General features: G+C 48.0%; 5 protein-coding genes across 7 annotated transcripts; 4 read left to right on the top strand and 1 right to left on the bottom strand.

Annotated features, from left to right (window-relative positions):
* The first annotated feature begins 66 nt into the window (after window positions 1-66).
* On the top strand, window positions 67-4321 carry smg8 (SMG8 nonsense mediated mRNA decay factor). The gene is made up of 5 exons (XM_058087735.2): window positions 67-892; window positions 992-1880; window positions 1951-2096; window positions 2169-3050; window positions 3124-4321. Exons 1-5 carry the CDS (start codon window positions 176-178, stop codon window positions 3328-3330), a joined length of 2841 nt encoding a protein of 946 aa, XP_057943718.2. The 5' UTR covers window positions 67-175; the 3' UTR covers window positions 3331-4321.
* Window positions 4322-6544: 2223 nt separating this feature from the next.
* On the top strand, window positions 6545-11225 carry kcnj15 (potassium inwardly rectifying channel subfamily J member 15). The gene is made up of 2 exons (XM_058088074.2): window positions 6545-6722; window positions 7491-11225. The coding sequence occupies exon 2, from the start codon at window positions 7556-7558 to the stop codon at window positions 8573-8575; it is 1020 nt and encodes a 339-aa protein (XP_057944057.1). The 5' UTR covers window positions 6545-6722; window positions 7491-7555; the 3' UTR covers window positions 8576-11225.
* Window positions 11226-13532: 2307 nt separating this feature from the next.
* Window positions 13533-16604, top strand: LOC131138801 (uncharacterized). 2 transcript variants are annotated; one of them, XM_078787968.1, is made up of 3 exons: window positions 13533-13737; window positions 13813-13871; window positions 13953-16604. In XM_078787968.1, exon 3 carries the CDS (start codon window positions 14202-14204, stop codon window positions 16269-16271), a length of 2070 nt encoding a protein of 689 aa, XP_078644094.1. In that variant the 5' UTR covers window positions 13533-13737; window positions 13813-13871; window positions 13953-14201; the 3' UTR covers window positions 16272-16604. The 2 variants fall into 2 exon arrangements, with proteins under 2 accessions (XP_078644094.1, XP_057944024.2); XM_058088041.2 differs by having other exon boundaries at window positions 13709-13871.
* vps26c (VPS26 endosomal protein sorting factor C) lies at window positions 15691-21545 on the bottom strand. Of its 2 annotated transcripts, none has more exons than XM_078787969.1 (8): window positions 21381-21545; window positions 20117-20260; window positions 19797-19946; window positions 19651-19731; window positions 18430-18504; window positions 18174-18324; window positions 17959-18099; window positions 15691-16685 (listed from the first exon to the last, which is right to left on the bottom strand). In XM_078787969.1, the coding sequence occupies exons 1-8, from the start codon at window positions 21435-21437 to the stop codon at window positions 16603-16605; spliced, it is 882 nt and encodes a 293-aa protein (XP_078644095.1). In that variant the 5' UTR covers window positions 21438-21545; the 3' UTR covers window positions 15691-16602. The 2 variants fall into 2 exon arrangements, with proteins under 2 accessions (XP_078644095.1, XP_057944025.2); XM_058088042.2 differs by having other exon boundaries at window positions 16446-16685; window positions 17959-18111.
* Window positions 21546-21653: 108 nt separating this feature from the next.
* Window positions 21654-24510, top strand: LOC131137817 (uncharacterized). Its single transcript, XM_058086150.2, has 2 exons — window positions 21654-22383; window positions 22471-24510. Exons 1-2 carry the CDS (start codon window positions 22147-22149, stop codon window positions 24259-24261), a joined length of 2028 nt encoding a protein of 675 aa, XP_057942133.2. The 5' UTR covers window positions 21654-22146; the 3' UTR covers window positions 24262-24510.
* Window positions 24511-24517: the final 7 nt, after the last annotated feature.

Here is a 24517-nt window from a genome sequence, read left to right as displayed (position 1 = left end):
TCGGGGACGTGAACGTCGGGGACGTGAACGCGCGCGCACGCACTTCTGCAACTCTTTCAAAATAATCTACAAACACATCAATATACAATGAATTAACTCAACGTTTCATGTTTTAAACATTGATACATGAAAGCGCTTGTTCTAAAAAAAAAAAACAAAAAACGGAACATTTTACATGGGGCGGAACAGTATGTTGTATCCAGCCGAACATATTACTTTAAAAACCCGGAAGTGGAGTTGGTGCGTCGCTGTTTTGATTCCCCAATTGTTTTTGTCCAAGATGAAGGACAATATGGCTGTGAGTATGAAGTCTCTTCTACGTGTGTTGGAGGACGCCGAGCACCGGGACGATGGGTTGTGTGTGGTCGGCATCTTCGGGAAAAGCAACATGCAGGTCGGCGCTCTGAAGGAGTCTCTCGTCAACAACCTAGCAGACAAGCACATCTTCTCGGTTTTCGGCGGACCGGATGATGGCAGTGGCACGGCGGACAGTGGCATTCAGGCTTTCCACAACCAAGACAACCGGGTCCTGTACCTGCTGCTCTCTTCCGTGTGCGACAGCCGCCAACTGCTGCGGGCTTGTCAGTCTCTGAGTGCGGGGGCCGGCCACGCGGACTCCCACGACTTCTGGAAGGGCCTGGACAGGCAGCACTGCCTCCACCTGCTCTACATGTTCTCAGTGTGCCACGTCCTGCTGCTCGTCCACCCGAACCACACGTTCGATGTCACCTACGACCGGCTCTTCAGAGCTTTGGACGCCCTGCGACAGAAAGTGTTGCCTCTTATCCGAGTGGCCATCAAGGACTGCCCGGTGTCCAAAGAGTGGAAGGTGAACTGTCGGCCCTGCCCTCCAAGGCTGCTCTTCGTCTTCCAGATGAACGGAACTCTCAAGGTGAAGTATTTACTCATACCACCATGTGAAAATAGTTTTAACTATTTGAACACACATTTCTATTCAACTCATTAACAGGATCCATTCATTTCTTTGAAGGTGTCAAATGGTTCCGAGTTGGGCCCTCACCCTGACAAGCCCAAGAAGCACTCCCCCAGGAGGCGCCTGCAGCACGCCCTGGAGGATCAAATTTACCGCATCTTCCGCAAAAGCAGAGTCCTGACCAACCAGAGCAGCAACTGCCTGTTCACTGTGCCGGCCAACCAGGCATTTGTTTACGTGGTGCCGACTGCCGATGAGGACCCCGTGGGCTCCCTGCTGGGCCAGCTCCGCTCTAGCTGCACCGTGTGCGAGCAGGACTCAGGCACGCTAGTGTTGGGGCCCAGGCGGTACCAGCAGATGAGGCGTTCGGGCTCCGGGGTAGATCTGTTTGGAGCATCGGCGAGCTGTCAGCTGGTGGACTGCAGCTTGAAGGAGTTCCTGTGGCAGCATGTGGAGCTGGTGCTGACCAAGAAAGGTTTTGACGACAGTGTCGGTCGCAATCCTCAGCCCTCGCATTTTGAGCTGCCAACCTACTCCAAGTGGGCGCAGGTTGCCTTGAGACTCCACCAAGTCCTTGTGAGCGGCGCCGAGGAGGACATGGCCGAGTTGGCCGCCAAAGTGCAGAGCCAGCTGAAGGTGCTGGATGCGTTCCTTGATGCAGACACCAAGTTCTCGGAGAACCGGTGCCAGAAGGCGTTGCCCCTGGCCCACAGCGCCTACCAGTCCAACCTCCCCCACAACTACACCACCACTGTTCACAAAAACCAGCTGACTCAGGCGCTGCGGGTGTACAGCCAGCACGCTCGCGGCGTGGCATTCCAGCGCTACGCCTTACAGCTTCACGAGGACTGCTACAAGTTCTGGAGCAATGGACACCAACTGTGCGAGGAGCGAAGCCTTTCCGACCAACACTGCGTTCACAAGTTCCACCTTCTGCCACAGCCAGGTGAGCATATTGGACCAGGAACAAATATTTCATTGATTTGATATTTGATATTTACCTGAGATCCCTGCAGGAGAGAAGACAGATGTGGATCACAACCCCCCCATTCTGAACCACAACAGCAGGGGGCGCTCTACAAGCTCTTGTAACTGTGGAAGGAAGCAGGCTCCACGGGAGGATCCCTTTGACATCCAGACAGCAAATTATGACTTTTACCAGGTCTGGAATCCTGATCCAAGGACTTGACCTTCAATTCGTATTTGTACTCGCAACCCCTGCTTTCTTTCATAGTTGCTGGAGGAGAAATGCTGCGGTAAGCTGGAGAGGATCGACTTCCCCATCTTCCAGCCGAGTACTCCCGACCCAGCTCCAGCCAGTAACCGGGGACAGCGCCCTCCTTGCGAGGCTTCGGCATCAGGTGATGTGGACAGACTGAAGGAGTCCAGCACCGCCCAGAGCCACACTCCTGGAGACACCAGCCTGAGCCTGGCCCTCAGTCTGGGCCAGTCCGCCGACAGCCTGGGGCCTTACGGCGATGGGGACGCAGCTGAAAGCCAAGTCCAGCAGAAGCGGCCAAGCCTGGCGGATCGCCAGCCCTCCACTGTGGAGTACCTTCCTGGTATGGTGCACTCTGGCTGTCCTAAGGGCCTGCTGCCCAAGTTCTCCAGCTGGTCCCTGGTCAAACTAGGCCCTGCCAAGTCGTACAACTGCCACACGGGTTTGGAACAACCAGGTTTCCTCCCTGGCTCTTCCTTCCTCCTTCCATGGGACTTGGTGATCCGCTCTCGCTCAGAGGAGGAGTCCGGACTGGAGGCTTTGGACGGGGGTGCCTCCTCATGGCCGGCGCCCAATAAGACCCTTGTGAGCAAGCGAGGGAGTGCCGGGGGTCTCGGCAGGGGTCGCAGGAGGGATGACACGGCGCGGGCCTTTGTGGGATTCGAGTACGAAGACGGCAGGGGAAGACGCTTCATCAGTTCTAGTCCTGATAAGATCGTCAAGGTGCTGGGCCCAGGTGGTGCCAAAGACCCTGCCAGCAGGGTGCTGAACACCGACATGCCGCTGTACATCCCGACACCCTCCCAGGGGCGTGGCCTGAAGCCCCACTTTGCTCAGCTGATTCGTCTTTTTATTGTGGTTCCTGACGCTCCGCTTGAAATGAGCCTCAATCCTCAGGTGAGCAAAGCAACTCTCCTCAGGTAGCGACACGTTTTACTGTTAATCATTGTTGATCCCTAACTTTTTGTAGGTCCAGCCCGGTCCTGCCCCATGCCCGCTCTTCCATCCCGAGCAGGCAGATGTGGTGTTGCCACCCGACAGCTTCTGGGTGCTGCGCTTCCCTTTTGCCTACGCCACAGAGCTCGGCCCCTGTTACCCCCCCAAGGAGAACCAGCCCCTCAACAACTACAAGGTCCTGCGTGGGATCCTCAGAGCCACTACGGCTAACCCTCAGTGAACCCTGATGCTGACCCCCTTCACCGGACTAAACTCTCTCATAATGTTTCTGTGTATCACGACAATATATATATATATATATATATATATATATATATAATAAACGACAATATATCAATCATGACTTGAAGGAACTGATTGTGACGACTTGAACTCGCATTTATCGCTTTGATTTATGTACGTACGCTACGCCATCTTGCTCCTCGCCTTCACGCCATCTTGCATATCTTGACTGCCAGCTGGTTCGTTCATAGTAGAGGAGTGCCATGGATGCTCACTGAGTTAACTGTCAGGAAACACCCCCCCCCCCCCCCCAGCGTTTTGGTATAGAATTACCCATCGCTCACAGTATTCAGTATTAATAAATGAAATATTTTCACTGTTGACTTGTTGATGACTTTCTAAATGTTTTCAACATTATTAGAGCCTCGTATACATAAAATAGCACCCCCTATTATTCTTTGTTTATACCACATTGTTAATGCGCAGGCTATGGGATGACATGCAGGGACATGAGACTACCGCCGCTTTAAACATCGCAAAATACCAAGTTAATTAGTTTACCTCCAATTTATTTATTCTGAAATTAAGGAAAGGTTTCATACGGAGTGGAGAAAGACAAAACTTACCTGACCACTTCCACACGAAATGGGAGAAGAACTTGTTTTCACTGTCAATTTGGACATGCCAGGGCTGATCATGAAGTGTTAAGGTAATGTCTCATCAATGTAACATTACTCATGCCTGGTGACCACAATACTTTTCAATGTTTTTGATGAATAATAGGCCATAGTCAAACACAAAACCGTGATCATTTATGAATGAATTTTTGAAAAACACGGTGGGGTGAGTTCGAGATGTTTGAACCCCAAAGTGGAGAGGGTGACTGCATTAGTAAATGTGAACAGGGTTTGGAAAGTAGTATATTAGTATTGTGAATATAGTGCTAAAGTCTTAGACCACAACCACCTGTTTTGGTAACTATCGAAATAAAAGGTCCAACTTGCCCAAACCAGTTTTTGAAGTGATTAACAGATGCTACTCTTTACTGAGTCCTACTGAGAATTTCTTGTTTCTGGTTTGGAGAGGTTTTGGGGAATTTTGACCAATGGTCTGTTACTTTTTCACACTCCCCCTTCTTGCTTTTGCACATTGTCGCTCTACTTGAAACTTCACTAACAGCCAAATAATAGTAAATAATCCTAGCTATTTTTCAACTGGGTCAGGTCATGTACATATATCACATACCAACAATGTAACATGAAGGAGTGGGACACCAAGACACCACATAGCATATCTCTGTGAGCTACAGTGTCAATACGTATGACACCCATATTTTAACAGCAACATCATAAAACTAAATGATCAAACCCTCAACCTCTATAGCTGATTGACAGTTGCCAGAGTTCCAGGCTGGATTTTAATTCAGTCATTCCTTCATTTTCTACCGCTTATCCTTACGAGGGTCGCGGAGGGTGCTGGAGCCTATCCCAGCTGTCTTCCAACCCTGGACTGGTGGCCAGCCAATCACAAGACTAATATATCTATATAACAATAATTACGTCTGTACAAAAGCGTTTTCTGCCCAGAAACAAGCGATGATGAAAGGAAGGACCTCGCCATGCAGAACAGGATCAGGTTGGTGATGCGTTGGCTCAGTTTTCCACTATAAAATAAACTGTCTCTCTCTTGGTGCTGCAGAGCTCTACACTGGGTCAACATCCAGATGCTTTGTGTGCCGATGGATGAGGAAATCCCGGAAGCGTCAGAAAATGTGGTTAAAGCCATAACAGGTCCATTTTTTCAGTGCTCTTCAATACAGTCATTATGGTTGTGGAATTATTGTTATGTTTGTGTGTTTTTCCTTCACAATTTGTGTGATGACAGCATTTCCTCAAATAGTCGACTCTTCTTTAATCAACGCTTTGCCTCGATCATTCAGACTTGCAAGTCAAGTTTATTGATTTATATACACATATATTTATTTATAGGTATACATATATCGACTCAGTAAATCTTGAATGAATTAAATCAGTAAACTTATTCATTCATATCTGTTTGTACGAATACAATTATTCCATTCATTCATTTTCTACAGCTTGTCCTCACAAGGGTCACGGGGTGCTGGAGCCTATCCCAGCTGTCTTTGGTCGCCAGCCAATCCCAGGGCACATATAGACAAACAACCATTCACACTCACATTCATACCTATGGACAATTTGGAGTGGCCAATTAACCTAGCATGTTTTTGGAAAGGGGAGAACATGCAAACTCCACACAGAGATGGCCGAGGGTGGGATTGAACTCAGGTCTCCTAGCTGTGAGGTCTGTGCGCTAACCACTCGACCACTGTGCAAAACATGTCTATATTGATTTTTCTCAGTAATGGCATTAGATGTCATTTTGCTTAAGGAGAAGTAGAATGATCCCCAAGGCATGCATGATATATATATATATAAAATACTTGTTATATATATATTAAATAGTAACTTACCTAATTATTGTGCACAGAGTGTATTGTATGTTTTTGTTCTTCCTTATGTATATTCAGGCATTACAGGACATGTTGTTCCAGTGGATCTGATAAGCAACAAGGAAATGGGTCGCTCTAAAACCTGCGTGCCACACACACACATGCATAGCCTGAAGGAATGTGTGTAATAACAATACGGTTAATAACAAAGCTTCAAGGTCATAAAGTACTTTTTGTGTTGTTTTCCATACTGTTGCTTGAAAGTTCATCAAAGCCAAATTTACTGTACAAATAATTTGTCCACGAGTCAAAATGTCACCAACCTAAAACATTTTCAGATTGTCCAGTCTTGCAGTTAACCACCGTGCAACCCAACGAAAATCCGCTTGCGTTAACACTGCCTTGCTGTCATATCAATTTGTGGAAGTCATTGATATTCAATTGAATATCCTCATATTGCTTTGGGAAGCCAGATGTTTCCCCATGAGTTTCCTGTTCTGTGGTTATCATCACATCTTTTATAATCTATACCACTAATGGGGATTTTTAGCATTGCTAAACTTCACACAAGTGACCTTCAGAGAACAATTGTACATCCATAAATCTGGGCAAGTGTGTCAAGCAACAACAGCCGTAAAAGAAGCAAAAACAAGACTTGAGGGTGTTTTCTACCCCCCCCCCCCCAACCCCACAAGAGGACAGGTACACAAGAGGCGGTGATGGCAGGGGTGGGGGATGCACGCAAAGAAGCCAGCCCACTTCTGGAACAGAGTCTACTTCTACTTCTCATGTGCCAAAGTTCACTTACCAAGGCGAGACAACAGGAGGAGAAGGAAGACCTAAAAGGACTGGAGTAGATGATAGCGTTCTAAAGGTGGCCCAAGAAAGACCAGAGCGGACCAGCAAACACCTGACAGGATGTGAGTAGACTCGTTCATCATTGCAATGGTTTTACTACGCAAGGTTAACTTTCAACTTCTACGTACACCAACCTTTCACCTCGTCTCCTTTTTAGCGTCCTCTGCTCTAAGTGTCTTTTCAGTGACCTTCAGAAGACAACTTTGATTTCTCATGTTTGACCTACACACCTTAGGCCTCAAATATTTAGTTAGTTAAAACGTATGTTAAAACGGACGACAAGACAGTAGAACACTGTGTAGTGTGTACTATGTGTACTATACAACAATAGCAAAATAAGACAATTAAAAGTATATTGTATTGGTTCATCATTATTCATTCATTTTCTACCGCTTATCCTCGCGAGGGTCGCGTGGGTGCTGGAGCCTATCCCAGCTGTCTTCGGTGGCCAGCCAATCCCAGGGCACATATAGACAAACAACCATTCACACTCACATTGACAATGGACTATGGACAATTTGGAGTGGCTAATTGACCTAGCATGTTTTTGGAATGTGGGAGGAAACCGGAGTACCCGGAGAAAAGAACACGCAAACTCCACACAGAGATGGCCGAGGGTGGAATTGAGCTCGGGTCTCGTAGCTGTGCAGCCTGCACGCTGAGGTCAAACTACAGTGGCTTATCATATTAATAAGTTGTAACTTCAGATCAAGGCATGCCAATAACGTACGTAGCAACGCAGGCCGGAATGCATAAACCAGCTTCAGCTTCAGTTTTGGACTGACCTGGTCTTGTTCTTGTTCTTGGTCTTGTTCTTGCTCTTTGAACAGTCAGTCCTCCGGCGATGCAAAAGTGAAAGAGGTGAGAGGTCCCTGCGTAAGAAGCCAACGGTGTCATGGCGGTCAGGAAGGCAGAAGTAAGGCGGCGGATTGTGTCCAAAGACGGGCACAACAACGTTCGCATTGACAACGTGGAAGGCATGGTGAAGCTGTACCTCCACGACATCTGGACCACAGTGGTGGACATGAAATGGCGCTACAAGCTCACCCTGTTCGCCTCCACCTTCGTCATGACGTGGTTTATCTTCGGCGTGCTCTTCTACTTCATCAGCATGGGCAACGGCGACTTTGAGCCCATGTTGAGCTCCAATCACACACCCTGTTTGGAGAACGTCCAGACGTTCACCGGCGCCTTCCTCTTCTCACTGGAGTCGCAGACCACCATCGGATACGGATTCCGCTACATTAAGGAGGACTGCCCGCTGGCTATCTTCACCCTGGTGGCCCAGCTGGTCATCACGGGCCTGGCAGAGATCTTCGTCACAGGAGCCTTCCTCGCCAAGCTGGCCCGGCCGAAGAAGCGAGCAGAGACCATCAAGTTCAGCCAGTCGGCGGTAGTCTGTCGCCGCCAGGGCAAGTGGTGCCTGATGGTGAGGGTGGCCAACATGAGGAAGAGCCTGCTCATCCAGTGCCAGCTCACAGGGAAGCTCCTGCACTCCAACGTCACAGAAGAGGGAGAGAAGACCCAGGTTCACCAGACTTCAGTAGATTTCTTCATGGGCTCTAGCAGCGAGTGTCCGTTCCTCATTCTGCCGCTCACCTTCTACCACATCCTAGATGAGCGGAGCCCACTAGCAGGCCTGAGCGCCGAAAACCTGCAGAGCCGTGACTTTGAGCTGCTGGTGACCCTCAACGCCACCATGGAGTCCACGGCAGCCACGTGCCAGAGCCGCACGTCCTACGTCCCCCAGGAGATCTTGTGGGGCTATGAGTTCAAGCCCGTGCTCTTCAGCACCGCCAGCGGCCGCTACGTAGCTGATTTCAACTTCTTCGATAAAGTACAAGTGAGCAGTGACATCGCCTTCCGCAACAACGACGAGAAGCTAAAATTGGAGGAGGACTACAAGAAAGAATAGCGAATTGGGGACTTTGAAAATGTTATGCTAATGTTTGTTGCATTTGAGACAGCTGGCAAGTTGGAAATATCACGGCTCAGACTTCAACACATTCCAGTCAAATAACAAAAAACATATATACACAAATATTCCAGTTTTCTGGAATGCAGCAAAAGTACCCCCTTATTTGGAAGATATCTTCCTAATATGTCACTTCCAATTTTGATATTGGTCTGAATCTGGCTTTTGACTGCCAGAAGTCGGACATATCCCACAAAACCTTCCACATGTCAATAAAAACATGGCTGGCAACCACAGTACTGACAACAATCGGAATCTAACATCTAACATAAATTGAATGGAAAGGGAAATGTTATGCACATATCCATGGTATTCCAGACTGTATCCCACTTGGGAGCTTCCAACCATGACAATATTCTGAAATCCAACCATATTTTTGTGGTAGTCCATGGTGTAAAAAGCTTAAAGGGGACCTATGATGCTCATTTTTCACCCTTTGTATTGAGTTGTTGACTCCTATAGAGCAGCTACACACAATGACCCTCACAAAACTTTTCCATCTTCCAGAATCTGCACCTATTCCAGCTGTATCTCCTTTGATTTGTGCTTCCTGCCAAAAGGGTCTAATTTATTCCACCCATGACCCACTTCTGGGTATGCCCATATCGCTGTGATTGGTCAACGCCCAAAGTGCTTCCTAACTATGAACAAACCCCACTTTTAATATAATGGGTATAGTTGACAATAAATTCATGTTTTACCACGCTTTTTGAGCCAGCCCAAACTTCCCAAATACGCAAACCTCTGTAATTAATGTCATGAATTAATTACAATGTAATTAATTTATGTGATTAATTTTAAATAACATTTGTATTGGTCTGGAAGCGGTACACAAAATATTAGCAGTTAGCATTGCTGCACTGTCAAATGGCAAATAAACATGACAAAAGTTCGAGTAAAAGTTACTCACAATGCTAATTGCTAAGCTGTAGCAGCCTAGCCTCGCCTAGCATAGTGTAGCTTAGCATGTGGCAGAACGAAAAGGGCAACAAGCCTATCATAGGAAACTGACATCTTTTAACATCCCATCCCCCGTCTAGCGCTAAAAAGGACAGTTTAGGTCCATTTAGCAAACATTCATTCATTTTCTACCGCTTATCCTCACGAGGGTCGCGGGGGTGCTGGAGCCTATCCCAGCTGTCTTTGGGCGTGAGAGGCGGGGTCCACCCTGGACTGGTGGCCAGCCAATCCCAGGGCACATATAGACAAACAACCATTCACACTCACATTCATACCTATGGACAATTTGGAGTGGCTAATTAACCTAGCATGTTTTTGGAATGTGGGAGGAAACCGGAGTACCCGGAGAAAACCCACGCATGCACGGGGAGAACATGCAAACTCCACACAGAGATGGCCGAGGGTGGAATTGCCTGCGCGTTAACAACTCGTCCGCCAATTTTTGACATGATTAATAAAAATGTAGTAGCAAGTTATGATTGAATCCTTTTTGACAATTTCGCTTGTATTTCTACTTTTGATCAGCCTATTTCAGTTTGATGGTTGTTTGTATTCGGGATAGGCTCCACCATACCCCCGCGGCTCTTGTGAGCATGAGCGGCATAAAAAACGGATGGATGGCAAGAAATTGCTTAATCAACATTTTTTTGGTTTCCTTTGAAGATCTACGTAGAACCGCCTTAAGATCCAACAGTTGAAAATGTTAAATTCTTGCAATTTGTTCTTAAAATTTAGTCCACAGCAGAATTCACTTAGCCAAGCTTAGCACGTAACAGTGAAATGAACAAGCAATCAGGGAACAACAAAATGTCATTGGTCTTGTTTGGCAAGGTACCAGTTCCGTTTTCCCCATGCCATGTAATGAAACAAGAACGTGTCCACAGTTTTGACTGGCACTGACAATGAAACCATAGTTCTTCCACTTTCATTCTAAACAAATCAAAGCATGAATGTGTTTTGTCTTTATTGTATGAGAAACTAAATCTCTCTTTGTGCATAGTGTTAAGTGAAACATGATGAGTTTCGAGGCGTTGAATGGAACCAGACCGGAACTGGTTTGTCCCACTTTTTTTCTTTTGGTGCTCACCTGTTGTGGCAACAAGCTACTTTGTCCAGACAAAGACTGTATTCAGTTGAAACAGTCGAAAGTCCACAATGATCTTTTACTGACATGAAAGTAGACTATGCAATATATGTCGAAAAAGTCTCACTCGGAGTTTGGCTGTACGATTGATAAATCTGGACAGGATGGTGGGAATCGAGCGCAGGATAGAAGACAGTGTCAATGCTCTCCCATTCAAATTCTCAACTGAATTGCTGACATTTTACCAATGCTGGTCCAAAAAGAGAATTGTTTTTCACAAATGTCCGAGGTAGCTGAGATTAAAGGTCAAACACATGCACGGTTGTTCAGTCGCTGTTTTAGGCTGAGGTTCAAAGGTCAAATTGAGAGTCCATTGCTCAGCCCATCTTCAAGCCTCTTGTCAGAGCAAGAACCCTTTGCCTTGTCGTGCAATACTTAGCAGCGTCAGGGCTGGTCTACACAATGTGCTTGAAAGGGTTCAAGTGCTTCAATGTTCCTATGAAGGGATCATACATGTAGAACATCCATTTGTCCGTATGAATAAATATGAGGAAGTAAGCGAAAGGTGTCAGTGAAACATGGATGCTACATGACCGTACAGGTGCACTTCACCTGTCAGAGGTGAGTGTTGTTGGCAAGGTAAGATGTCCTAAAAGCGTCCTGGGAAGGAGAGGCCTTCACCTGGAGCCAAAGCAGAGCTTGGTCACAGACGAGAAGAAGCTCTGGCTCTTATTGGGCTCGGGCTGATCTCTTAAGGCGTCCAGGTGGACTTTTAGGTGCTTGAAAACGGCGTCATCGAAAGATGGCTCATTCGCCACCACGGCCTCAACCAGCTTGTCTGGAGAAGCATAGTCCACTAGGAGCTTCCTGACCACGGGCGTGATCACCTCCTCCAAGTTGGCCAAGGTTTGGATGTGGTCGATGTGCTGGGGGCTGATTTCCTCCATGGCCCTGGATGACAGATGCTCAATGACCGGGAGGAGGGCGTCTGTCTTCAGAGATTTCTTGGATCTGCTTGGGAGGCTCTGTCCCAGCTGCGTGGTCAGCGTGTAGGCCAGGAGTCGCGTCAGCTTCGCATTGAAGGAAGGGGTACGCTCCCACACAGGAGACAACTTCGACAATGGGCTTTTTGAAACATCTGTTCCCGACGTTGCTGGTATGTGGGGAGTGGCCAAACCCGACACTGCTGAAAAAGTCGTTTGAGAGTCCATTTTGGGAGATGTGGTGTCCTCCACCACATGGAGCCTATTTTTGGGGGTTATCACCTTCTCGGCATCTTCGTCTGTGTTGAGGGCGGTCACCACCAGTTGGTTGATCTCGTTGACGGCACCGGACACTTCGTCGGCGTACGTCTCTTCATTTTGCTGCTCCGTCTCCATCCAGAGAACCAGCTGCTGCAAGAACTTCCATGCAGCGTCCTCAGTCATGGCGTACAAGACTTCTGAAGAAAGGGTCTGACCGTCCCAATGTTTCTTACCCGGTCGCCCCCACAGGAGCGAGTCCATAAAAGGAGTGTTGCAGCGGCTGGAGGGCACCTCGTATACTTCACTGTGACAAGACATGATGTACTCGTACACTTGAGAGGTGAGTTCTTCAGAAAAGCCCTTCAACTTCTCATCCATATAGCGCTTGAGTTTGTCCTCACGAGCTTCCGGCTCCATCTGGCTGAACTCATCGAACAGCTTGGCCACCTTCTCCTGGATGGACTCGAACTCAAACTTTGGACGCTGCGACGACCTGACATGTAAGGTGCTGGTCCTGAAGGCACCTTTGGTGTCCCCTCTGGAAGACTGTGCGCTCTTCTCGTCTCTGCGTTCTGGCTTGAGGGCCACCAGACATGCGTCTTGGTTCTTAAAGGCTCGTTTTAGTCCTCCCAGCATGCGTGAAAACTGCAAGCGTGCAAACTTGAAGAAGCGGAACCTGCGCTGTTTGACCTGACCATCCACGCTGGGCTTCTCCTGCGACTTGAAGAAATTCTTGACTTTGTTGGCGATCAGCTTCAGGTTGAGGTTGAAGCGAGTCAAGCGGCTTTCCATGCAGCCAGATGTGTCTCCTGAGCCCGGAGAAGGTTCCTGGATGATGCTCTTGGTGATGTCCACTGCCGCCAGCTGAGCACTCTCTTGGGCCACCGGGTCCTCATCTTCATTGGTCATCTTGCCCTTGTTGGTGTTGCACCACTTTAAGAGGATACCCCTCACAGCGTCCGTCATGTCGTTGTTCTTCATGGTAGAACGTCCACACAGCACCACGCAAGGCGTGCGCGCCCGAGCAAACACCTGCCTCAAATACTCCACAGCCTGGCGAAAGATGGAGGACAGGGTGCCAACGCTGGACATGCTGCTGCGGATGAAGAGGGTGGGCTCCGACGGCCACTCAGTGGCACTCTGGGCCACGGACAAGGCTGAGGTCACCCGATGTTTCACCTCCGACTCCACCAGCGTGGTGAGCTCCCCAGCGCCCTCATACTTCTGGGGTGGGAGGTCGAGAGCGGCGGCGAAGGTCTCGGTGATGCACTCGCTCAGCTTCGGACTGCATCGGTCGATGGCGTAATTTACCTGAGCCTGAGACTCTTGTCCACGTAGGTGCTCGTTGAGAGCGGGCAGCAGGCGGTTCATCACCTCGGAGGAGATCTTCTGGATCACATCACTGATGGTGTCGGCCAAGATGGCCATGGTTTCAGAATCCGGAGTACCCGCCACCAGCAGAGTCCACTGAGCCGCAGAAATTTGGTTGAAGCGGGTTTTCACCGCCTCCAGAATGGCGTCTACCTTCAGCAAACTTTCATCCTCCATCACGGATCACGTCAGGGGTCCATTTGCACCGTAGAACCATACACACACACACACACACACACACACACGGGGCGGTTCTGTCAAAATAGTCCCCCGCTGCAGCGTTGGCCTTGAACTTTGTTCAAAAGGTGACGTCACTACACGTCTTGCCGTGGTCTCCTACGATGCCCCTGCTGACGTCACAGCGAGCACTGTGTTGTGCTTCTGTGTTTGCTCACCTACTCGGCACCTGAAACGATTACGTTGAAATGACTTTCACTTCTGAGGTAAGTCCATCCATCCATCCACCCATCCATCCATCCATCCATCCATCCATCCTCTATGCCGCTTATCCTCACCAGGGTCGCGGGCGAGAGGCGGGGTACCCCCTGGACTGGTCGCCAGCCAATCGCAGTCTAAGGTAAGTATTAGTTCAATATCCGTTCTAGTTCATGTGGAGGTTAATCCAGCAGAGATGTGACCGTTCGCATTTCGCCCTCAGAATCCACCTTTAACTGGTCAGACATGCAAGCCGCTAAAATAGTGAGGACACCATTTTTCCCCCAAAAGTCCCATCCGTCTGTCAAAATCGGTGCATATACAATATGAGACGTGCATTGTTGGCGTATGACGTCACCCTTGGTTGAAAGAATACATCGTTACACCCGAGAACCCGACAGAACTACAAAGAACTACATGGCCCACAGAGCCAGCCTGTGACGTCACAGCCGAGCCTTTCAAGTGATCCGTGATGGAGGATGACACTTTGCTTAAGGTGGACGCCATTCTGGAGGCGGTGAAAAGGCACTTCAGCCAAATCTCCGCCGCTCAGTGGGCTCTGATGGTGGAGGGGACCCCGGACTCTGAGACCAAGGCCATCTTGGTCGACACAATCAGCGAGGTGGTTCAGAGGGTCTCCTCGGTGGTTGTGAAGCGCCTGGTGCCCGCCCTCAGGGATCACCTGCGCGGACACGCGTCTCAGGCTCAGGTAAATCACGCCATCGACCGATGCAGTCCGAAGATGAGCGAGTGCATCACCGAGACCTTCGCCGCCGCTCTCAACCTCCCACCCCAGAAGTATGAGGGCGCCGCGGAGCTCACCACACTGGTGGAGTCGGAGGTGAAACATCGGGTGACCTCAGCCTTGTCCGTGGCCCAGAGCGCCACCGAGTGGCCGTCGGAGCCCACCCTCTTCATCCGCAGCAGCATGTCCACTGTGGGCACCCTGTCCTCCATCTTTCGCCAGGCTGTGGAGTATTTGAGGCAGGTGTTTGCTCGGGCGCGCACGCCTTGCGTGGTGCTGTGTGGACGTTCTACCATGAAGAACAGCGAAATGACCGATTCCATTAAGGGAATCCTCTTAAAGTGGTTCAGGTCCAGCAAGGACAAGACTATTGGCGAATACACCGACTCAATGATGGAAGAGCAAGCTCAATTGGCAGCAGTGGACATCACAAGGAGCATCATCCAGGAGACCTCTCAGATGTCAGGAGATGCTTCTGGCCATGTGGATGGTCAACTGACTCGCTTCAACCTCAACCTGAAGCTGGTCTCCGACAAAGTCAAGAATTTCTTCAAGTCGCAGGAGAAGCCCAGCGTGGATGGTCAGGTCAAACAGCGCAGGTTCCGCTTCTTCAAGTTTGCGCGCTCGCAGTTTTCACGCATGCTGGGAGGACTAAAACGAGCCTTTAAGAACCAAGACGCATGTCTGGTGGCCCTCAAGTCTGACCGCCGGGAAGAGAAGAGCGTGCTGTCTCCCAGAGGGGATGCTAAAGGTGCCTTCAGGACCAGCACCTTACATGTCAGGCCATCACAACGTCCTGCGTTTGAGTTTGAGTCCATCCAAGACATGATGGCCAAATTGTTCGATGATCTCAGCAAGATGGATGCGGAAGCTCGCGACAAGAAAATTGCACGCTATATGGATGAGAAGTTGAAGGGCTTTTCTGAAGAACTCACCTCTCAACTGTACGAGTACATCATGTCCTGTCAGAGTGAAGTATACGAGGTGCCGTCCAGCCGCTCCAACACTCCTTTTATGGACTCGCTCCTGTGGGGGCGACCGGGTAAGAAACATTGGGACGGCCAGATCTTTTCTCCTGAAGTCTTGTACGCCATGACGGAAGACACAGTGTGGAGGTTCTTGCAGCAGCTGGTCCTCTGGCTGGAGACGGAGGAAAGCGAGGAGACGTATGCTGATGATGTGTCCGGTGCCGTGAGCGAGATCAACCAACTGGTGGTTACTGCCCTCAACACAGATGAAGATGCTGAGAAGGTGAAGCCTCCTAAATTGCAGATGACACGTGAAAATGTGGACCCATCTGAAGAGGAAGCAAATCTAGAAGAGTACTCTCAAGAGAGCATTTCAGCACCTTCCCGAACACAAGACATTTCTAAACGCCGTACAGAGACATTAGACATGCCGCTATTGAAGGAGTTAACTCAACTCCTGGCCTACACGCTGACCGCCAAGCTGGCACAGAGACTACCGAAGAAAAGCAAGAAGTTGCTGAAGAGGGACACCCTCCTCCTGGTCAGCGACCATCTGTCATCCAGGACCATGGAAGAAATCAGCCCCAAGCACATAAACAAAATCCAAACCATGGCCCAGTTGGAGGAGGTGGTAACAGGTCTGGTCAAGAACCTCATGGTGGACTTTGGCACTTCGCAAAAGCTGGTGAAAGCTGTGAGGACGAACAATACGTCTTTCGATGACGCCGTCTTGAAGCATCTCAGAATTAAGCTGGACACCTTCAAAGATCTACCCAAGAAAAATCCATGTGTGTGCTGCTACCCTTGTCACCGCCAAATCATAACTTAAAGCGTAAATAGCTTCTAATATCAGCCCACCTTGAACAAAAGAAGCAGAATGAGCCAAGTTGACATAAGTGTGGCAAGGAGCGTGGCAAGGAGCGTGGCCAGGAGCGTGGCAAGGAGCGTGGCAAGGAGCGTGGCCAGGTCATTGAAAGCGGAGTACGCAGCACAAACATGCAAAAGTACCACATTGTTGCTGAAAAACTGCATCAATAAATGTTATTTGTCCGAGAGGAATCCTGCAAAAAGAAAAGCACATTCAATCATTAAATGACAGAAACCAGTCTTGAGAGGGCTTTATTTTGGTTTTTTAGTCTAAATCTTTACTCTTGCTGACACTAACCTCTGCACAGCTTCAGAGGGAAGTTCTCTGTGATTAGATGGTCGTCGTGTAGTACGATGACAACGTTGACTTCGAACTCTACGGGACAAACACGTGTTGGGAGGTGAGGGTGCAGCGGAGGCGTGTCAACAGCAAGTATCTTAGTATACAGATCAAAAACAGTTGACACGACCACATCAAATGTCCTGCACATGTGCCTTCCTCCACCTAGCGGATAAATGACACTCATGCTTTTTAATAATCCATCTACCCATTTTGTACCACAATGCGGGTGGCCATAGGCAATGCCAGCTGTTCTTCTAAAGTCTCCTGGTGATAGACCAAAACTTGATTATTGGATGATAGCGATAGCCTACCTGGGTCATCAAGAGGTCAAGAAGTAAACTTCCCGTCTTTAATGAAATTCATTCATTTTCTACCGCTTATCCTCACAACGGTCGAGGGGGTGCTGGAGCCTATCCCAGCTGTCTTGGGGCGAGAGGCGGGGTACACCCTGGACTGGTGGCCAGCCAATCACAGGGCACATATAGACAAACAACCATTCACACTCACATTCATACCTATGGACAATTTGGAGTGGCCAATTAACCTAGCATGTTTTTGGAATGTGGGAGGAAACCGGAGTACCCGGAGAAAACCCACGCATGCACGGGGAGAACATGCGTGGGTTTTTGTTTAGTGTTAAAAAAAAATATTATAGGACTCACACAAAAATACATTTTAAAATATGTGGCTTTGATGGCTGTCTTTGTCGAAAAGGTTCCCAACCTCTGTTTAAGCGTGACACAAACGGCGGACGAGTGGTTAGTGCGCAGGCCACACAGCTAGGAGACCAGAGTTTGATTCCACCCTCTGGCATCTCTGTGTGGAGTTTGCATGTTGTCATGTTCTGTGCATGCGTGGGCTTTCTCCGGGTACTCCGGTTTCCTCCCACATTCCAAAAACATGCTAGGTTAATTGGTGACTCCAAATTGTCTATATGTGGCCTGTGATTGGCTGGCCACCAGTCCAGGGTACACCACGTTTTTTTCCCCGCTGATCCAGCAGTAGAAAATGAATGAACGAACACAGATAAAATCAGTTTATTAAATTAGCAATTTAACGAGGAACCTGAAAAGTCCAGTTGCGATGGAGTCAATGCTGAATTTTAGCACCAGAAAAATAGAACACATTGTGTTGGTGACCTTGGGAGCTTTGAAGGAACATGTCATTTAACCTTGCTACATGTTGCCAGCTGAGAGGAACAAGCCCTTTTTTATATTTACACACCGACATACATATTTAAATATAAATATTTATATAATATATTATATATATTTAAGACACCGATATTGCTAACAAGTCCACTGACCGACTTTGAAGTTGGTGGTCTCCAGGGTGGGACAGGTGAACAACCTGGGAAACACCATGTAGATGGGAATGGGCAGTCCGCGGCACACATCGCCTTCAGCTATCTGGATGTTCTGGATCTCTGTGGCGTCTCGGGCGTAGCCTTCAGCGCAGCCTAAATCAAATGACGTCGACACACGAGGTTCTCGCAAGAGGGAGCTGGGGTGGGGGACTCACCGCAGGTCTCCACTCGAACAAGCTGTAGTTCGATGCTCTTGATGGGAACGTCAGAGCAGTCCACCACTACCTCGCCAGTCAACGGTTGGCTTATGATGCACGTGGTGGAGTCCAGGTGGCCTCGGATTAGAAACTTGGGGAGTAAACTCCGCTGTGGATAGAGACAGGAAGATGAGTGTACAGCCATGAGCTCTACAAAGTGACAACAAAAAATGTTTTTTTTTGTTTTTTTTTTTAATAAAAACATTTCTGGCACCTCACGGATGTTCTGCAGGGTGTCTGGAGTGATGGTGAAGTTGATCGGGGTGGCTGCAACCTTTGCTTTCTGTGGCTAAAAAAAAACAAGAGTTTGACACAACAAATACCTGCACACAGTGTCAAATCCCCCAGAAATTCAAAATATAAGAAATGTTATTGAATTCAAAACGACAACAAGCTACAATGCCAAGGATTTGGTTTATTGGCAGAATTGTGTGAAAACCCCTACGTCCCACATAACCTTATAGGCTAGAATACATGAGATTTTGCTGTGAATCATTTATAATTCAACAGAGAAGCAATAAATGTATATTAGTATGACGGTAAACTGTAGAAACTCTGAAGTCAAACAGCCCAAAAGTGGTACATTTTAGAGTAAAAACAAAATTGTTCTTAAAACATTTTAAGTTCAGTTTAAGTTTAAGTTGAAACCATCATCACAAATTTTGAGCAAATCTTGAGAGAATTCAGCTCATAGAACATCTAAAGAATTTTGTTTTTTGTGTTTTCTTTTCATGGAAAAGTGTGATGATAACCACAGAAAAGAAAGCAGGAAGATAAGGGTTCATAGGAGAGGGTGTGGTTAGGCAATAAACAATAAAAACAAACAAACAACGAACAATAAAAAAAAAAAAAGTCAACAATTTTGCCAGGCTCTATAAATTGACATGTGCACAGGCTGGATGACGGGAAGCTTGTGAAGTTAGTTGCATGTTAGACATTTGTCTAACCGTTGCTGTTAATTTCACTTTGGCAATTGAATATTCAACTCCATAGCAACAGCGGCAGTTCCCCCTCACTGTGCCTGGACTGCTCGCTCATGGTGCAGTGAACTCGTACAGGGAGTGTCACTCTTATCTTATCCAATTTTAGCTTTTATTGGATTTTATACGACTAAAAAAAAAATCAAAGATTTTGTTCAATAGTTTGCAGGTCATGTGACTGAGGCACTCCAAGTCACTTCGTAGTATCATGTACACCAGGTTTTACATGACTTGATATCGTTTACATTTTTAAAAAATCATGGAGTTTGTTCTAAGGCTTCAAGCGCATGTCACAACGCTAATTAAACCACTTCATATAGGTTGTATTGGTCTAAGAGTAATAGTTTGGACCGTGTTGGTTCTCTGTTGGAATGAATGGAGAGTGAACCCTCCTCTCAACCATTCAACCTCTTTTTTTTTTACTTTTAGATTATAAAGTGGTTTATGTCTCTTACCTGACTGTGCACAATGAACTCACAATTCCTGCTCAGGTCTTTGGCCAGCAGGGAGCGCTTCAAGTCACAGCGTAGGGTGTACTGTGCGGACAACACACGATTGTTTCTTCAAATGTTTCTTTATGTGGATGTATCCCTGTGCTTACCTGGATGTTGACAAAGACTCCGTGGTAGGTTTCGTACAAGGTTTTGTTGCCTTTTGTAGTCAGAGGGAACTCAAAGGGAATCTCTGTCTTGCCCCCTGGGATTTTCCCCGCCTTGGCCACCTCAATGTTACAACTGATGAGCGGAATAGGCTGCAAATGAGAGCGCAATATTAAAACAATGAGAATCGTTTTAAACACGATTTGATAAGCTCACTATTGACTTCAACATGTTTTAGAAATTGCCCTGCACAAAACTAACAATTCCCAATGTGCAACAGTGCACTACTGGGTATTTCACTCAGTTACTTTGTGCATTTTACCTTGACAGACTTGTAGAAAGCCTCTATGACGCCCACACTCTTGGAGCTCAGCTGCAGGTTGACCATGCCATCCATGCTGAGGGAGATGCCGTGATGTTGCACAGTCTCCTTGCAGGACAGAACAATGATGCCGGCCACAGACTCCTGCACAGGATGTGCAAATGTTTACCACCTTCAAATGGTCTTTTTGCAGCTACTCGCCCATACATACTACTGAGATGAAACCAGGGAGGCCCCTTCCAAAATGCAGAATGTGCGCTCTGTGCAGGGAGCATATTCTCTGCAAATGTGCAAAGGAGGTGCATCGGAGCACCAAATCAGTCCAATGAAGGAGGAGAAAAAAAGACGAGTAAGCTGACATCTAAGCGACGGTCAATTCTGCCACAGTCATTCGGAGAGTCCCTGGTCCCTCGGTTACCAATTCCTCTTCAATATTGTATCTGATTTACACTGTGTCTTTAACCACATTGATTCATAAGTCGAGTCCAACCTAAAGCCTTTTAAAATCATGGATCAGACCTTCAGGACAATAAGGTATGAAGGATGTAAATTCACTTTAATATCAATGGCAGATGAAATTTCCTAAAAATCTGATGGTGCGAAATATGTTGATTTTGCGCTGGAATTACTGTGTACATGCAATTTGTAGTGCGGCATGGAAAAGTATCCAATGTGCTACTGCATTGCGAGTGTGAGGCTTCCATTGGAATTTCTTCCCTGGACTTTGATGACCCCCAAAATTAATAGTTACTCTGCTGACCTTTAAACAAATGTCACAGCCTAAGTTATTATATATTTTGTAGTACGGTTGTACAGTTTCTCTTCATATAGTTTTATTTTGCAGTATTTTACGTACTCCTATTATTCCAAATAATACATCTAAAGAAATTCAGGTTAAAGTCAAATCCTATAGTCATACAATTTATGCGTGCAACCCAGAAAGTACCTTTAATGTACACACACCTTACAGGTCCAATACAGGAACCTATACAGGCACTGTTGTATTGTGTTGGGTATCTTACCGGGAATTAAAACCCTAATAACATTTTTGCAGCGACATTCACACAGTGCGGGTGTACCCAATACTTTAGCCGGTTAGTGTATGAGCAGAAGCTATTTTCAGTTTTCCAAAAAGCCAAGTTCAACGTTAAAACGTCAATTTCAGCGTAAAAAAGCCAACCAGCTGCCTGTCACGTGCCAGGGAGACGATACCTCGTCCGGCTAAGGTTGTTAGCTAGCCGGTTAATAAATGTGACATACTTACCCCCTCATGGTACACTTTGTTCGCTCTTTTAAGCCGTATGTCCAACGTGACGCTCATCTTCGGCGGCACGCGTCAACCACCTGGTTTAAATCGCTGGTTACATACTCTTTCGTCGGAGAGTAATTTGTTGGTTACTTCCGGGTTATAAGCGGAAGCAGCACATATCTCACCAAAAGGCTTCCTGTATGTTTGTTTCAACATAAAGGCACGCTTATGCAAATTGAGATTGTCTACTTGGTATTTCCTGGCACGAATTGTGTAGTAATGTAGGTATTATGCTTTTGTCGTAATGGGTCTACACTTGGGACTAAATACCGAACGCTTTCCGGAGACAAGGAGAAGACAAAATTGAGCCATAAGTTTATTTTTTTGAAAAGTAGTAGAGAACGTGTCATACCGAAAATGATGAACTAGGTAAACCTAACTTTGTAAATGATTTTTGAGTATCCTACAGAGAACGAGTGAATTACAAGTGGTGGACAGTGACTTAAGTTAATAATTACTAATACAAGGCGTGCTCGCTGTGACGTCATCAGGGGGTCGTGGACGACCACAGCCAGGAATCTGGCGCTGGCTTGTGATGTCACCTTTTGTACAAAGTCAACGGCCGACGCTGTAACGGGCGACACATTTGACAGAACCGCTGCGTGCGCTCCTGTATCTGTATGCTTCAACGGTGTGTAACGTATTTGGTGGATGAACGAATGGACAACTCGGCTCACCTGTGACGTCACAGCCCTGCTTGCAACAACCGAAGTCATTCGAAATGGAGGATAAAAGTTTTCAGAGGCTGGACCTCATTCATGAAGCGGTAAAAACACGTTTCAGCCAAATCTCTGCAGCTCAGTGGACTCTTCTGGTGGCGGGAACCCCGGACCTGCAGACCAAAGCCATCTTGGCTGACACCATCAGTGATGTGATCCAGAAGCTCTCCTCTGAGGTAATGCATCGTCTGCTGCCTGCTATCAGCGATCACCTGCGCGGGCAAGAGTCTCAGGCTCAGGTAAATCACGCCATCGACCGGTGCAGTCCAAAGCTGAGCGAGTGCATCACCGAGACCTTCGCCGCGGCTCTCGACCTCCCACCACAGAAGTATGAGGGTGCCGGGGAGCTCACCACACTGGTGGAGTCGGAGGTGAAACATCGGGTGACCTCAGCCTTCTCCGTGGCTCAGCGATCTACAGAGTGGCCGTCGGAGCCCACCCTCTTCATCCGCAGCAGCATGTCCAGTGTGGACACCCTGTCCTCCATCTTTCGCCAGGCTGTGGAGTATTTGAGGCAGGCATTCCTTCGAGCGCGAACGCCATGCATGGTGCTGTGTGGCCATTGTACCATGAAGAACAACGACATGACGGACGCTGTGAGGGGTATCCTCTTAAAGTGGTGCAACACCAACAAGGGCAAGAAGACCAATGAAGACGTGGACCCAGTTGCCATAGAAAGCGCTCAGATGGTAGCAATGGACATCACCAAGAGCATCATCCAGGAACCTTCTCCGGGCTCAGGAGACACATCTGGCTGCATGGAAAGCCACTTGTCTCGCATAAACCTCAACCTGAAGCTGATCGCCAACAAAGTCAAGAATTTCTTCAAGTCGCAGGAGAAGCCCAGCGTGGATGGTCAGGTCAAACAGCGCAGGTTCCGCTTCTTCAAGTTTGCACGCTTGCAGTTTTCACGCATGCTGGGAGGACTAAAACGAGCCTTTAAGAACCAAGACGCATGTGTGGTGGCCCTCAAGCCAGAGCACCAAGACGAGAAGAACGCACAGTCTTCCAGAGGGGACACCAAAGGTGCCTTCAGGACCAGCACCTTACATGTCAGGCTTTCGCAGCGTCCAGAGTTGAAGTTCGAGTCCATCCAAGACAGGGTTGCCAAGCTGTTCGATGAGTTCAGCCAGATGGAGCCGGAAGCTCTTGAGGACAAAATCAAGCGCTATATGGATGAGAAGTTGAAGGGCTTTTCTGAAGAACTCACCTCTCAAGTGTACGAGTACATCATGTCTTGTCACAGTGAAGTATACGAGGTGCCCTCCAGCCGCTGCAACACTCCTTTTATGGACTCGCTCCTGTGGGGGCGACCGGGTAAGAAACATTGGGACGGTCAGACCCTTTCTTCAGAAGTCTTGTACGCCATGACTGAGGATGCGGTCTGGAAGTTCTTGCAGCAGCTGGTTCTCTGGATGGAGACGGAGCAGCAAAATGAAGAGACGTACGCCGACGAAGTGTCCGGTGCCGTTAGTGAGATCAACAGACTGGTGGTGACCGCCCTCAACACAGACGAAGATGCCGAGAAGGTGATAACCCCCAAAAATAGGCTCCATGTGGTGGAGGACACCACATCTCCCAAAATGGACTCTCAAACGACTTTTTCAGCAGTGTCGGGTTTGGCCACTCCCCACATACCAGCAACGTCGGGAACAGATGTTTCAAAAAGCCCATTGTCGAAGTTGTCTCCTGTGTGGGAGCGTACCCCTTCCTTCAATGCGAAGCTGACACAACTCCTGGCCTACACGCTGACCACGCAGCTGGGACGGAGCCTCCCAAGCAGATCCAAGAAATCTCTGAAGACAGACGCCCTCCTCCCGGTCATTGAGCATCTGTCATCCAGGGCCATGGAGGAAATCAGCCCCCAGCACATCGACCACATCCAAACCTTGGCCAACTTGGAGGAGGTGATCACGCCCGTGGTCAAGAAGCTCCTAGTGGACTATGCTTCTCCAGACAAGCTGGTTGAGGCCGTGGTGGCGAATGAGCCATCTTTCGATGACGCCGTTTTCAAGCACCTAAAAGTCCACCTGGACGCCTTCAAAGATCAGCCCGAGCCCAATAAGAGCCAGAGCTTCTTCTCGTCTGTGACCAAGCTCTGCTTTGGCTCCAGGTGAAGGCCTCTCCTTCCCAGGACGCTTTTAGGATATCGGACTTTGCCAACAACACTCGCCACTCTATATGTAGTTTCACCCTGACACATTTGCTCTCCTTGCTTACACATCACTTGAAAATGTAGTTGAAGCAAAGACAACATGAGCTCTTTGGCATTTAAGTTTGGGAGAATATTTTCACTATTTGCATGTCACTGTAAGGTGGGCAGTAGTGCCCCCTGCATGACGCTGGACAGAACAAAGGAAACTCTGCTAGGGA

This window comes from Doryrhamphus excisus, linkage group LG21 (genome assembly GCF_037039965.1).
Source record: "Doryrhamphus excisus strain RoL-2023G ecotype Guam linkage group LG21, RoL_Dexc_Guam_v1.1, whole genome shotgun sequence".
Classification (NCBI taxonomy): domain Eukaryota; kingdom Metazoa; phylum Chordata; class Actinopteri; order Syngnathiformes; family Syngnathidae; genus Doryrhamphus; species Doryrhamphus excisus.
This window is presented reverse-complemented; position numbering and strand designations above follow the sequence as displayed.

Coding starts and splice junctions, on each gene's coding strand:
- smg8 (XM_058087735.2), top strand. CDS start 176: ATGGGGCGGAACAGTATGTTGTATCCAGCCGAACATATTACTTTAAAA. Junction 1,881..1,950: donor CCACCTTCTGCCACAGCCAG/GTGAGCATATTG, acceptor AGATCCCTGCAG/GAGAGAAGACAGATGTGGAT. Junction 3,051..3,123: donor AAATGAGCCTCAATCCTCAG/GTGAGCAAAGCA, acceptor AACTTTTTGTAG/GTCCAGCCCGGTCCTGCCCC.
- kcnj15 (XM_058088074.2), top strand. CDS start 7,556: ATGGCGGTCAGGAAGGCAGAAGTAAGGCGGCGGATTGTGTCCAAAGAC.
- LOC131138801 (XM_078787968.1), top strand. CDS start 14,202: ATGGAGGATGACACTTTGCTTAAGGTGGACGCCATTCTGGAGGCGGTG.
- vps26c (XM_058088042.2), bottom strand. CDS start 21,437: ATGAGCGTCACGTTGGACATACGGCTTAAAAGAGCGAACAAAGTGTAC. Junction 20,261..21,380: donor ACAAAGTGTACCATGAGGGG/GTAAGTATGTCA, acceptor CATCCTGTGCAG/GAGTCTGTGGCCGGCATCAT. Junction 18,505..19,650: donor AGTTCATTGTGCACAGTCAG/GTAAGAGACATA, acceptor GTTTTTTTTTAG/CCACAGAAAGCAAAGGTTGC.
- LOC131137817 (XM_058086150.2), top strand. CDS start 22,147: ATGGAGGATAAAAGTTTTCAGAGGCTGGACCTCATTCATGAAGCGGTA. Junction 22,384..22,470: donor GGCAAGAGTCTCAGGCTCAG/GTAAATCACGCC, acceptor CTCCCACCACAG/AAGTATGAGGGTGCCGGGGA.